Raw genomic sequence first — 13,912 nt, 5'->3', positions numbered from 1 at the left:
GGCAAGCATTACATTACTGGTTTATCCACTTGTCTCAGCTTGATAATGTGTGATGATGCATTCACCTTGTGTCCATACTAACTATAAATCCCATCTTTCCCAGTGTGTTTGAAGCTTGCCACAAGGTCGTTGACTACAGTCCATTTGTTGTGGCATGTGAGTTTGACATCTGCAACATGCACATTAATCACATCGGCTGCACCAGCTTACAAACCTACGCTGATGCCTGCGCCGAGAGCGGAGTGTGCATTGACTGGAGGAGTGCCACCAAAGGACTCTGTGGTATACAACTAAGATATTCCCTGCCAATGACAAGCACTATTACACACTCATAATTTCACACCAACATCACAGCAATGAGCCTTATTAAAAAACACAATGTCTGTTCTCTCTTCATCTCTTCATAGAATTTAAATGTCCAAGCCCCAAAGTGTATGAGGCCTGTGGCCCTCTGGTGGAGCCTACCTGTGATTCATGGTACAGTAATTCACATACATACATAGTTGTTGCTAGTTTTTTTCATTCATTTATGCTTTGACTCACATACAATAACAAGGTGTGGCCTGATTTCTGTAGGTACAATGAGAAATTCATCTATGCTGTCGACGAGTTCAGTGCCATGATGGACGTGAAGCTGGAGGGTTGCTTCTGCCCAAATGGCACCTACCTCCTCTCTTCCAGCATCAATGAATGCGTGCCCTCCTGTGGTAAGAGCACATAACATATACATACACATATACATACTGCACGGTAGCAGTTGCATGTAAGAGTGTCCTGCCTGAACATTTTGAAAGCCACATTTGTTATTCTATCTTTAAAATCACAAGTTTGGACAGTGTAATAATGACATGTTCAACTTTGATGCTGTAAACCCAGGTCTGCAGCTGATCTTAGATGACAATCTATCACAAACTTTTCCCTGTGTTTTACCATAACTTTGCAATGCAGGGATATTGTAGTAATGTAATGATTATAGAAACATTGAAAAATGTCATTATTTTCTTTTGGATAGAAGCCTGCACACAAATATAGGTTTCTACTTCACATCTGTCTCTTTCAGTCTATTTATGTTAACAACACACATTTATCTTTAGATGGAGCTAGACTGTCATTAATTCTGATTCTGATTCTGAAAGCTGAAGCTCAAGGAGTCAAATCTGTGGCTGGAGTCTGAGTCTATTGGAAGACTGTGGCAGTATTAGCCAGTTTAAAGAAGGGACATGCAAATTGACTATCTGCAGCTGTACAGCAGCTATTGGCTACCACACAATGCAGTGGCATGGAGACTTTAAGGGGTGGTAGAAATATATGCTGATTTAATCACAAACAATCACATATATCAATATTTGCTTGGGAAAATTTAGATATTTGACAGTTTGATTATAACAGATAATTAAATACATTTTTAACATGTTATTATTAATTATTTTATATTAATGTGTTAAATTTGACATTGTTTTACACCAAACTGGGGTGGCAAGACATTTTTTAGGGGTGGAAACTGCCAGCCCATGCCGCCTCTCTAGATCCAATCCTTTTGTGCTTTATGGATTAAGGACTAATAATCCAGTTTTAGTGGTAAACGAGTGTTACAATATGAACTGGGAGATTAAAGGAATTGTTCTAAAAAATATATCAGGGAGAATACATTTAGAATTGACTAGGCTCCTGAGACAGGCTAACCAGAACCCTAATAAATGGACTTCATGCTTCATATTTTTCTCCTTATAGAAATCTGTCGACTCCCTAATGGAAAATGGACAAAGGTAAATCATTAATCTACAATCCCCGTCTCATTTTAACATAACCTTTTTACAGGCCAGTTATAACTGATAATGTCATGCCTCCAACCATGAACCTAAAATAAACACTGTGTCCTCAGGCCAACACAACATGGACAGATGGCTGTGATGAGTGTATATGTGACGACACACTGCAGGTCACCTGCCGTCCCCTGTTCTGTCCAACAGAGCCACCCGTCAGCTGTGACCAGGAGGGTCAGGTCAAGGTCACTGATACTGTTGACTGCTGTCAAAAGGAGAGATGTGGTAAGTAGGTAGAAACTGCTTGAGTCAATGCAGTCTGTATTTCTAAGTATATAAACTGTATTATTACTATTCTGATAAGCAGGCAGGTGTCCATAAATGTATAGGACTACTCAGTGCAACAGGACCTCTGATGCATGGTGTTGTAAGTGAATGATCCACCAAGAAACTCTTGTACCAGTAATGCAAGAAGCTGGAATTCTAATATACAGGAACTGTGTCTGTGAATATTCATATAGATCAGAACTTTGATATGACATCTGTTGTTGGTAAAAGTAAGATAAAACCCATGGACATTGAACATATCACGATTGTAATGGACAAGACACAGAGGCAAGAAATCACAAATGAGCACAACATGCTCTTTTGTCACCTGTTATGAAAACCACAGGCCCTTTAGGCTATTTTACAAGAGCTCCTCAGTTGTTATTATTATGGTTATAGCTGTATGAACATTCATCCATCTGTGTCTTTGAATAGAGTGTGATATGAAGCTGTGCCCTGAATCTGTGGCATCCTGTCCTATTGGATACACTCCAACCATCACTAAAGGAGTCTGCTGTGTCAATTATACCTGCGGTGAGTTGTGCAACTTAATAGCCAGGTTTCATTTTCATCACCGTGATTGTTGCAGCACATGTAAAATTCATTCATTGATTGGTCTGTTTCCTTCACAGAGATGAAGGATGTGTGTGTCCTTAACAACCATGAATATCAGGTGAGATCTCACATCTACCATCTCCATGTGAAACTGATGTGACTAGAACAGAATACATGAAAAAACAGGAGGGCGTTGTAATTTTTCTACAACCAAAAACATCAGATGTAATGAGAAATATTTGTAAAGTGTTATAATCACATAACATTTCTAGACATAATAACTGGTAGTAATGGTGAACAGTTATTCTATGACTTTTATAGGATACCTAAGTCTTGTCTGGGAATAATAGGCTTTGTACAGGTTTAGTCACAGATCATCAGCACTAAATTATGACTTTAAATTCAGAGGTGGCAAAAGTACACACATTATTTACTCAATCAGGACTGATTCTACAGATCTCAGCTGAGAGGAAAAGGAGCCTGAGAACCATTTCCCAATCGCATAATAAAAAAAATATCCACTTGGAGAACATATCTCACAAGTACATTCACAATGTGTGCTTGCTCATGGTGGTACTGTTGGGTCTCTGTAATTAATGTTAAAGAGTGTCCTGAGATAACTTCTGTTATGAATTGGCGCTTTACAAATAAAATTGAATTGAATTGAATTGAATTGAATGAAACACTATGTTTCTGCAATAATGAAAAAAGTCATTTTCATTAGGCAAGCAAACTCTTTGTACAAATGACACTAAAAGGGGTTCTATGATCACTCAGTATTAAGGTCCTGAATACTCAATAACTTTCAGTCCGAAACAAGAGAGACAGCGAAGAAATCTTAATGGGCCCTACAGACCAGAGTTCCTGGCTGTATTATTCAGAAGTGAATTCTGCACTAAAGAATGGGCGTTGTTTGGCCACTGTGGCACAGAGGTAGATAAGAACCCCAAATTGAATATATAATTATGGATCCATTAGTGAAACCAGGTAAAAAAATCTTTCTTCTTTGCCTCATTTTTCATGATTATAACAAAACATAAAGCCCTTATAAAGCGCTACAAATGGCCACACTGTGGCGTCAGTGCACTAGATCTTTTGAGGCCAAAGATCAAAGTAACTTTACTTCCTACAGTATCCCTTTCACACATGAAAAGTTGAATTCATAAGCCATAACAATAAAGCTGGTTCATATTTTAGCCCTCTTTCCATCCCTACTTAGGTTTATTGTGAACATACACTCAGTGGAAACTTTTCTACAGCTGCAAACAGACAGATGACTGTCCTAATGTTCTCTTTCTGACTGACACTGTCAGAGGCATTTATATGTTATTATGGAGGTTAGAGTTACAGTGGTGTTGTACTGGACTGCATTAGGTTGTGAGGTGTAACTGCATTTACAAACATCTGTATCTGTGTTGACCTTCTGTTCATCCAGATTGGAGAGAAGGTTCCCATGAAGCCATGTGAAACCTGCGTTTGTACTAACAAGCCAGATACCGGCAGCAGTCTGCACCAAATAGACTGTGAGCTTAAACCATGTGACACATTCTGCCCTCTGGTAAGACTGGTCTCTCTCTCTTTCCTTTCCTTTCCCTCTCCTCCTTTCCCTCTCTCACTAACTTACTTCTCTCAAACATTCATTGATTTTTTTTCCGCAAGGCCAACACAGGTGTCACTGTAATTATTATAGCGGACATTAATGCCCATAAAAACTGACCTCTGACAGTTACCTTATTCCATCCTGCTTGTATTGCCTGTTCAGTTCTAGACTTTTCCTCCTTACTTAAAATGATATCTACTATCAGGAAGGAGCAAAACATTTTAAAAAACAAAAGATTTTAAAATGTTTACGTAGTTGAAACGCATCAGTTCAGTAAAACTATTGGGTACGAAAGAGCACAAAACCAATTTAAACATGGGTTATTTTACCTGAGTGTACTGATTCGTAAGTGGAAACAAGATTCTGAGAGGACACAAGACAGGATGGGGAGTGTGAGTGGTGTGTCTCTGGAGAAGTGTTGGTGTGTTGTTGTTAATGTTACTTCTATTATGTCCTTTTTAATCACTATTCAAAGCTTTTATCAGTCACATGCAAACTCAGACTTACAGACAAACTTACTTTTAGATTCCTGGTTCGTGAGGCCTTTTTGATTATAAGGGGTTGTAAAAAGAAATTAAAAAATTATATATATATTATATATATTATATTTTCAGGTCTATATTTCATCATTGCAGAATTGTATTAAAAATAAATCTAAAAGTATGATTCATCACTCATCTCCGTTACTGGAAATAACTAACAGAAATCATGAAGATATGTGCATTTATCATTTATAGTTACCTGATTTGTACTGTAAACCCACCAGAAGACTAATGTCAACCCTAAATGGAAATCCTAACATTTAGTGTTGACAGACCTGTCCTGGTGCTGGTTTTACATGTTTCATATTATGTTTTTGTTACTGAGTTTGTCTTTGTTTCGCTATTCAGGGTTATGAGTACCAGCACACCCCTGATAAGTGCTGTGGGAAGTGTGTCCCCATAGGCTGCGTTGTCATACTGCCGAACAACTCTACACACCTATTAAAGGTTGGTATGTGTGTATGTGTATGCATGCAGTTTGTCTGTGTTCAGAGAGAGAGAATGACAAGAGGAGATTAGATTTGATATATCTGTAAGGTCACTAACATCACTGTTGTCTTTTAAATACAATAATGATGCTACCAGAGCACACTCATTTGTACAGCTGCATCTATTTTGGTGCTATTGCAGCACACACACATGCAAAATAAAACCAGCCGCAAGATGTGCAGTTAAAGATATGTTGCAAAAAAGGTAAAAAAGTTTCTTTTGCTCTTGGTGTTCATACTCCAAAAGGTGTGACATCTCCAGTGAGTGAAATGGGCCGGTACTCACAGGTACTGGGTACTAAAAATGGCTCAGAGTCCAAGGATTTAAATCCTAGATTTAGAAGCCAGCACAAGAACAGTCCACGGTTGTTGTTTTGGAGATTATGAAAGTGACTCTGTTGTGTTATTCCATAGCCGGGCATCATTTGGAGCCCCCCTGGACTCCCCTGTTTGAAGTTTGAGTGCGTGCAGATCGCTAATCAGTTCATCACCGTCGAGGCTAAGACTGTCTGTCCTCCCTACGTCGCTGATGACTGCATACCGGTAGACTACACACACACACACACACACACACACACACACACACACACACACACGCAAAACATCATCTCTGTAGCGTCATGTTCTTGGAAGATTTTCATGATGGAATATAAAACACACACAGCTACCTGCTGTCTAATGTGACTCTGCAGAATGAAACATGACCCAACAGAATACTGATGAATGTGTTTGTCTCCTGCAGGGGACTGAGACCATAGCTCCAGACGGATGCTGCCGTGTCTGTATGTATTCCTTCCATGAGTTTTTCATATCTGTGTATTATTCACACTCCTGTGGCCTGATCACACTCTCCTCTCTCTCTGATTACCCAAAGCCCTTAGAGCCTTCCATGTAAAATAAGCAAAACCATTGAAATCAGTTCTGTAACCTGACTGTGCCAAATGGTTTGGTACACAGAACCATCTGGAAAGTTGTCATTGGAAAGTGTTTAGAACACCTGTGAAAAATACTCTGCAGGTGATTGGATGAACCATTTATCTATCACTGTCTATCACAGGTGAACTTTAACCAATCAGATCAATGAACCATATAACGTAGTCAAACACTTACTGAAGACAGTTGGGCGAAGAGAGAAAACATCTTTTCCATGGAGAAAAGCCCTCAGTACCTTTCTTTCCTCTTTCAATGAATAAATACTCTCCAGTTCTGATAGAATTGATGCTAGCAGCATGTACACTAACCTCTTTAGCAGCCACCATTGTTGTTGGCGATTGATACAGTCAATGGTTTTCACCTATGAACACCAAGTGTAGTTGTGTTTGCGCTATAGTCTTTTGAAGATGCTATGATGAGTACACGTGGACTAATGAGATGCTCTCCCCTCTCTGCTGCAGGTATTCCGAAGGGTCGACAGTGCAGTGTGTCCACCACTCCTGTTTACCTGGAGAGCCAGGGCTGCCACTCCAAAGAGAGGATCAATGTCACATCCTGTGATGGAGCATGTGGTACCTTCACCTTGTAAGTCCCCCCCATGTCATTTTCCTCATCATCAGTGTTAAAGGGGAATTTCCACGAAGTTGGGTAAATCATAAGAGACAGATTTAAAAGAGAATGCTCAAAATCTGCGGAGCAGAGACCGAAGTTATCCTGACCTCGTTATATTGGTCTAAATATGCTGAATCCTACATTTCCCATAATGCAAATCCATACTATTCTTTTATTCCCCCTTCTTGAAGTGAATTGAATTCCCTTTTCTTATCCTCACACCATCCCTCTCTCTCTCGCTCTCTCGCTCCTCTCAGCTACTCCACCAAAATGAGAGCCTTGCAGCACACCTGCTCTTGCTGCCAGGAGCTGGCCACATCTGAGCGGAAGATCCAGCTCTCCTGCCCCGACAACACTGAGCTCACCTACACCTACACCCACATCGACGCCTGCGGGTGCCTCAAGACAGACTGCTCCACCTTTGGCCACAGCGTAAAGGCGACCACTCTCTCCAGCAACAAGTCACGTCGAGGCGGGAGATGAGAAAAAAAAAAACAGGACCCAGATATTGTGTAATGAGCGTAAATTAATAGGACCAGAATTGAATCCGTGTCAGCTTTATCTGCATACATGATTCCTCTATTTATGTCGAATGTATTAGCGTACTTTAGCGTGATAAGATTGTAAGCCCACAAAGTTGTCATTAATAAAGATCATACTGTAGCTGCAAGCTGAGCATGTCTGTTTTTCTTCTGTTAAGTTCATTACAGCAATTTCTTGCACACTTTAAAGGTCCAATATGTAAAATTTAGGAGGCACTATTGGCAGAAATTGAGTAGTGTTCAGTTAGTTGCAACTTCATGGCTAGACTCTAGACCTTTACGTCACAGGTAAAATTGAAACTGAAATTATTTCTACAAATTGTGATACAAATTCTGTAAGAAGTGATAGAAGGGGTAGAAGGATTATTATTAGGATTATTTCCTAAACTTGGGGGTGGCTTCAAGCCCTGAATGTTTTCTCATAAAGCCCAGAGCCTTTAGGCTTTTAAAATAACTTGAACTTGGTGTAATTTTCCCTCAGCCTCCTCAGTATTGGTTGTGTTCTGGTTTCAGAACAATGAAGACAGTTGCCCAATCTTTCCTAAATGATGTACAGATTTGTAGTCATTCTATTATCTCACCTGGCTTGAAAAATAGTGCAAATAGCTGCGTAAATGTGAAACCTCCTAAAGGGAGCATGCCCCTGACCCCACTAGGGTCCATGATTGTTTAAAAGGTCTGGCTCCGCCCCTGCTGGTAACATTAGTCTTTTAAGGACATAAATACCCTAAAATGACCTATTTTTTTGGTACTAATTACAGGTAAGACACAGTTTTGAGAAAGTAATTTGAGTTCTAAAGCAATTGTTGGTTTCAGAAACAAAACAGCTTTAACCTAATTGAACATTTATTTTGGAACATTTTATTCATCATATATGTTGAATTTTGTTTCCCATTATTTTGTGTCCAGCTGATCTGATGACGGTCTAGGCCAGTAGTAAAACAGAATGCTTGTCAGGATAATATGTACATTTTATACTGACAGAGTTTTGATTCAACTGTCCTGCAGTCTGTCGTTTGTTGCAGAGCGTACTGTATCAGTGCACTCAGTTCTGGGAAACTGTGCACACAATAGATTTATGTGGTTTCTGAGGACAGAGTGATTGTACAGCCACATTGTGGTTGCTATTCAATATCAAACTAAATGTGTGCGTGTGTGTGTGTGTGTGCCCGCCTTCACCTTGACCTGTGGTAACACTTCACATTCAGCTGTAGCCCATCAATCAAGCAGCTGTGTGAGAAGTCTATCACCTCCATACATACAGGCAGTGGCCACATCCTGCTCCAGGTTTACTTCCCAACCCTGAGTATTTGTCCAGGACATGGTGGATAAAGATCTCACAGAAAGATCATGGCGAGGTTGTGATGACAGAGCAGCCAAACACAGCACCTGGAAGCAGAGAGCTACACACACAGCGGCAAACAAACACTCCCAGTGTGACACAGTACCTTTGGGCAAGGCGGTATCAATCAACATACATTTCCAAGTCAGATCTTTCACAGGCTAATAGGTGGAGAGAACCCGTATTCAAAGTCTTGGTAAACAAGGATGTTTACTTTATTTAGTGTTTATCTAGCTTGATACGTCAATGAAGCAAGTTATCCTGACCTGCGTCTCAACACCACCATGATTTACAGGCAGGAGCAATTAGAGTGCAGAAATAACAGTGTATGCAGAAAGGTTTAATCACGACACATATCAGATAAGCAACTTTTTACTTGAGGCATTGGAAGTTGTTGAGGATATGAGGATGCTGTGCATCACTGTAAATCATCCAATTACAAATAAGGTAATAAGATATGGTTGTAAGATTGATAGATTACCTGCCAACACTGATGGATCACAGTTGCATTTTTCTTATTTTTTTTTTTTGTGGCACCTTCGTTCTGTGGTTTGAGTGTTTAATAAGCGTTTTTATCCAGCACTGGTTTTCTCTTTCTTGAACTCTTCTGCCTACAAATCATTATCAGTGCTAACCCCAGGGATGAATACTGCCCTGACTGGATTAAAGTAAAATTAAACTCACTGTATTGATCCCTGGGCTCTGTTACAGTTGCTCCCATTCTATAAGAAGTATACAAATATGTATTATACTACAATATATGATAACAATACATAAAAAAATATACAAGAAGATGTAAAACTATTTTTAAAATTTATAACAACAGTGTAAATAAAGTATAATGGTGAGAAATTGGATTAAGAACGGTGTGCAGTATTAATGTTAGAGTAAAAGTAAAAGAGCTGATCTTCAAGTTAAAACTAGCACTGCTGACCTTCCTGCACCATGGATTTCATTCTCCTGCTGGAATGGAAAAAAATAGTAATTACCATTCAATTCATATTATTTACATATTATTACAAATAATTTCAGCCTGACTTGCTCAATTTACTTACATTTATTTAATTTTGTTGGTTCCACAGTCCAGACTCAATAAAGGAAATGCTCTTTCTCTATTAGGGCGCCTGAACTTTGAAACTGCCTGCCTGAGAAAATTAGCTAAATATGTGCTAAAATCACACTTTTATAATCAGACTTTTATGTGAATTTTTTAAATATTTCCTGTGTGTCCTTGTGATTTTCTTATTTTTTCTGCACACACTATTTAATGTGTGTTATGTTTTTAATCTTTTAATAGTATCTCTGATTGCTGGTGTGTATTTTGTTCTGTTTAATTCATATATTGCCTTAAATCTTTATTCTTTTATCTTTATTGCCGCTGTTTTTGTGTAAAGCACTTTGTAAACATTGTTTTAAAAAAGTGCTATACAAATAAAGTTATTATTATTATTATTTCACATATCTGTCACATGAGTCACATGCCAGTAATGCACTGCATTGATTGCAAGTTGCTTTGGACAAGTAAATGCCAAATTAATGTAATGTTAGTAGCTTGCGTGCACTCTGTAAGATAGTGGCCCTCCACTCTGCTCACTATGACATTCATTCATACATCAGCTTTGTCTCCCAGAGCTCTTTGTGAAATTAAAATACCAATCTGCTGAATGTGATCCACAAATGAACAATATATCCAGGATCTTTCAGACAACCCAAAAACTTGTGTCTGTTTTTTTGCAATATTGAAGATAAGGATCAATGTTGGACTTTTGGACCCATAGACATAATAGGCATAGGCAGACATCTGCCTCATAACAATCAGAGTTTCAAAATATATTGAAATGATATGTGCTGTTAAATGATAAGCCTGGCGCCATTCTATATTTATCTTATCAGCAAAAAAACCCATTAAGACTTAAGACTATGTCTGAAATCACTCCCTGAAAGTTCACTCTACTGTCCGACATTTTATTATTTAAGTTTCCGGACTGGGAATTCTCAAAAACTCCCACCTCAACCAAAAATGTGTATATACATACGGTATACAGCAGCTGAACAGAGGAGTCATGGCCCCTTTATCAGAATCAGAATCAGAATCAGAAATACTTTAATAATCCCAGAGGGAAATTATTTTCGTTACAACACTCCAGATATACAAACAACATATTATACAAACAACATATATATATATACAACATTCAGCACAAAAAATATAAATACATATATATAACTATATATGTATATACAAGATCAAATGTACAGTATTAATGTGCAAAAGTGCAAAAGAATAATAGTCTACGTTTTGAGTTCAGAATTACAGAGGGGGGGTGTCTGACTCTCTGAGGGAGGTGTTGTAGAGATTGATGACCACAGACAGGAATGATTTCCTGTGGCGCTCTGTGGGGCATCTGGGTGAGAGGAGTCTACTGCTGAAGGTGCTCCTCTGCTGGGCCAGTGTGTCGTAGAGAGGGTGAGAGACATTGTCCAAGATGGACTGAAGCCTGGACAGCATCCCTTCTCTCTGCCATGGTCGTCAGGGTGTCCAGCTCCTCCCCTACGACATCACCGGCCCTCCTGATCAGTTTGTTTAGTCTGTTGTTATCTGCGACCCTCAGCCCACTGCCCCAGCATGTGACAGCGAAGAAGATCGTACTGGCCACAACAGACTCATAGAACATCCTCAGCATCGTCCGGCAGATGTTAAAGGACCTCAGCCTCCTTAGGAAAAAGAGTCGGCTTTGGCCCTTTTTGTAGACAGCCTCAGTGTTTCAAGTCCAGTCCAGCTTATTATTAAAGAACACCCCCAGGTACTTATACTCCTCCACAGTGTCCACAGGGACCCCCTGGATGGAAACAGGTGTCACTGGTGTTTTTGCCCTCCTGAGATCCACAATGAGCTCCTTCGTCCTTGTCACATTGAGCTGTAGATGGTTCAGCTTTAGAATAAAATTCTAATTTTACAGCAAGATGCAGTGTGAGTTTCAGTCCATCGCGACACAGTAGATCCCACCACGTTACACAGCTCTCTGTGCTTTGTTCCCCAAACATTTTTAGCTATCTCACCTTCATCAGAGATGCTAAAGCATTATCTCAGGAGGTAGAGTGATTGTTGGGTAAGCATAAGATTCCTGGTTTGATCCAGAAAGAGTTTCCTGGAGCAAGACACTGAACTCTGAATTGCTCTTCATTAGAGGCACTTTGTGGCAGCCTGCCATCAGTGTATGAATGTGTTTGTGAACTAGTGAATGTAAGCATGTAAAGCACTTTGAGTGGTAGACTACAAAGCTGCATATAAATGCAGTCCATTTACCATTAGGGAAGCTTCATGCAGGAACTGTTGTCAACAAAATTGCTTGAACTTTAGTTGTTGGAAGGATGTGCTGAGGTCAAAATTGATTTGGATAGTTTGGACAATCTCTACAGTAACTTAAGCTTGAAGAGATTTGGATATACTGTTTGGAGGTTGAGGTTAAAGCCCCCCTCCAGTCAAAAATCAGTGTTTCCTCTTGTTCCTACAGCGTGCTGTTTGAATGCTGTCCGTGCAGTTTGACTCTAGAAGGATGTTTTCACATTCATCTGCTGAAAGTGGAATGTTTCTCTGTGCTCATTGAAAATCAGAGGGGGGACTGCTCCAGTGTGCAACTTGTACAGTGTGATATAGAAACTTGAAGCCACCAGTACACATCCACTGAGAATGGACTTTACAGTGAAGGAGGAGACATCTTCTGTCCAGCAGGAAAACTTTAGAAATGAACATTTACATATTCAGAGGTAGAGGGGGTAGATTACTTTATTACGGAGCCCCTAAAGGGACATGGGGAAAAAAAACGTTTCTCATGACATTGTAAATATTATGAGCCATTCATCTTTTAAGATCAACCAGGGGTGTGACGACCTGGCAGACAGGTGAGAACCAGTGCAAGTAACTCAAACAGCAAAGAAATAAGCAGCTACATAAACTGGCTAAGCAGACTTTTCACTGAGCTGAAGCGAGGATCATAGACGTGCTGTGCTAACGTTGGTTGTTGTTTGTACAAATATGGACTTTTATTGTTGAATTTCTCCAAATGATAGGATATAATAATTATTAAATATAATATATTCTTAGCATTATGGTAATTGTGGAGAAACAGCATATACACTTCCAATTTTCAAAATAAAGGTATCACGGCAGTCTGCAAGAAGGCTCAGCAGCTGCTACACTTCTTGAGAGTCCTCAGGAAGTACAAACTAAACTCCAACCTGCTGCTGACCTTCTACCGCTCATCCATCGAGAGCCTGCTGACATACTGTATCACAGTTTGGTACGGCAGCTGCACCGTTGCAGACAGGGAGAGGCTCCAGAGAGTTGTAAAGGCAGCACAGAAGATCATTGGCTGCCCTGTCCCCTCCCTGATGGACATTTAAACCTCCCTTACACTGTATATAGCTGCGTATTTATTTGCAAATGTACACACTCCTCAGGACTGCACACCGTACCTCCCTCTGTTGTAATTATTACTTCATGTCCTGTTTTTATATTGTATATATTTTGGAAATGTACACACTCCTCAGGACTGCACACCCTACCTCCCTTTTTTTTAATACTATCTCTTCATGTCCTATGTTGATATTGTATATACTTTGATAATTGTACTGGGGTTTTTTTTGCACTGCCATTGGAGTTGGCTATTTAATCTCATCGTACATGTGTACAGTGACAATAAAGGCATTCTATTCTATTCTATTCTATTCTATTCTTAAGAACAGTAAGCTAAATTCGAACCTACATTTAAAACAAAATATGTTACATTAAAGTGTTTCATTGGACCATGATGAATAAAAAACAAACTTAATATCAAGTATTTTTACTGCACCAATTTGGAGAAATTCAACAATAAAAGTCCATATTTGTACAACCAACAACCTACCTTGTTCTCTGTAGCTGAGAGCTTGATTGACAGCCTGGTGGTAGCAACTGAGCATGTTGTGGCAATCAACACATGGCTGATTTGAATATTAAAATTAGCCATGTGTTGATAGGTCAGGACAAGAAAATGTAACCAATGAAATTACTTATTTTGACACACATTTTTAACCAATAAGTATTAAACTAACAAGGTAATGTGTCAAAAGCAAAAAGCAATTAATTAAAAACGCTGCAGCACGAGTACATCTTTACACTGACTCCCAGTCCGTTATCAAATCCCCTACATGATTCTTCTGTTTGTG

General features: G+C 39.4%; 1 protein-coding gene across 1 annotated transcript in view; it reads left to right on the top strand.

The window, feature by feature from the left end:
- The window catches only part of LOC127351454 (mucin-5AC-like), a 40,427-nt gene extending 32,932 nt beyond the window's left edge, over nucleotides 1-7,495 (top strand). Inside the window, exons 38-50 of the mRNA XM_051378996.1 lie at nucleotides 104-282; nucleotides 408-477; nucleotides 577-707; nucleotides 1,732-1,766; nucleotides 1,883-2,048; nucleotides 2,526-2,624; nucleotides 2,723-2,763; nucleotides 4,081-4,203; nucleotides 5,136-5,234; nucleotides 5,690-5,818; nucleotides 6,018-6,057; nucleotides 6,670-6,793; nucleotides 7,078-7,495. Of these exons, the coding sequence (XP_051234956.1) occupies nucleotides 104-282; nucleotides 408-477; nucleotides 577-707; nucleotides 1,732-1,766; nucleotides 1,883-2,048; nucleotides 2,526-2,624; nucleotides 2,723-2,763; nucleotides 4,081-4,203; nucleotides 5,136-5,234; nucleotides 5,690-5,818; nucleotides 6,018-6,057; nucleotides 6,670-6,793; nucleotides 7,078-7,303 (1,462 nt within the window). The 3' untranslated portion in view covers nucleotides 7,304-7,495. The remainder of the gene's footprint in view (nucleotides 1-103; nucleotides 283-407; nucleotides 478-576; nucleotides 708-1,731; nucleotides 1,767-1,882; nucleotides 2,049-2,525; nucleotides 2,625-2,722; nucleotides 2,764-4,080; nucleotides 4,204-5,135; nucleotides 5,235-5,689; nucleotides 5,819-6,017; nucleotides 6,058-6,669; nucleotides 6,794-7,077) is intronic.
- Nucleotides 7,496-13,912: the final 6,417 nt, after the last annotated feature.

Source organism: Dicentrarchus labrax, unplaced genomic scaffold (assembly GCF_905237075.1).
Source record: "Dicentrarchus labrax unplaced genomic scaffold, dlabrax2021, whole genome shotgun sequence".
In the NCBI taxonomy this organism is placed as follows: domain Eukaryota; kingdom Metazoa; phylum Chordata; class Actinopteri; family Moronidae; genus Dicentrarchus; species Dicentrarchus labrax.
The sequence above is the reverse complement of the archived record's forward strand: the minus strand, read 5'-3'. Positions and strand labels throughout refer to the sequence as shown.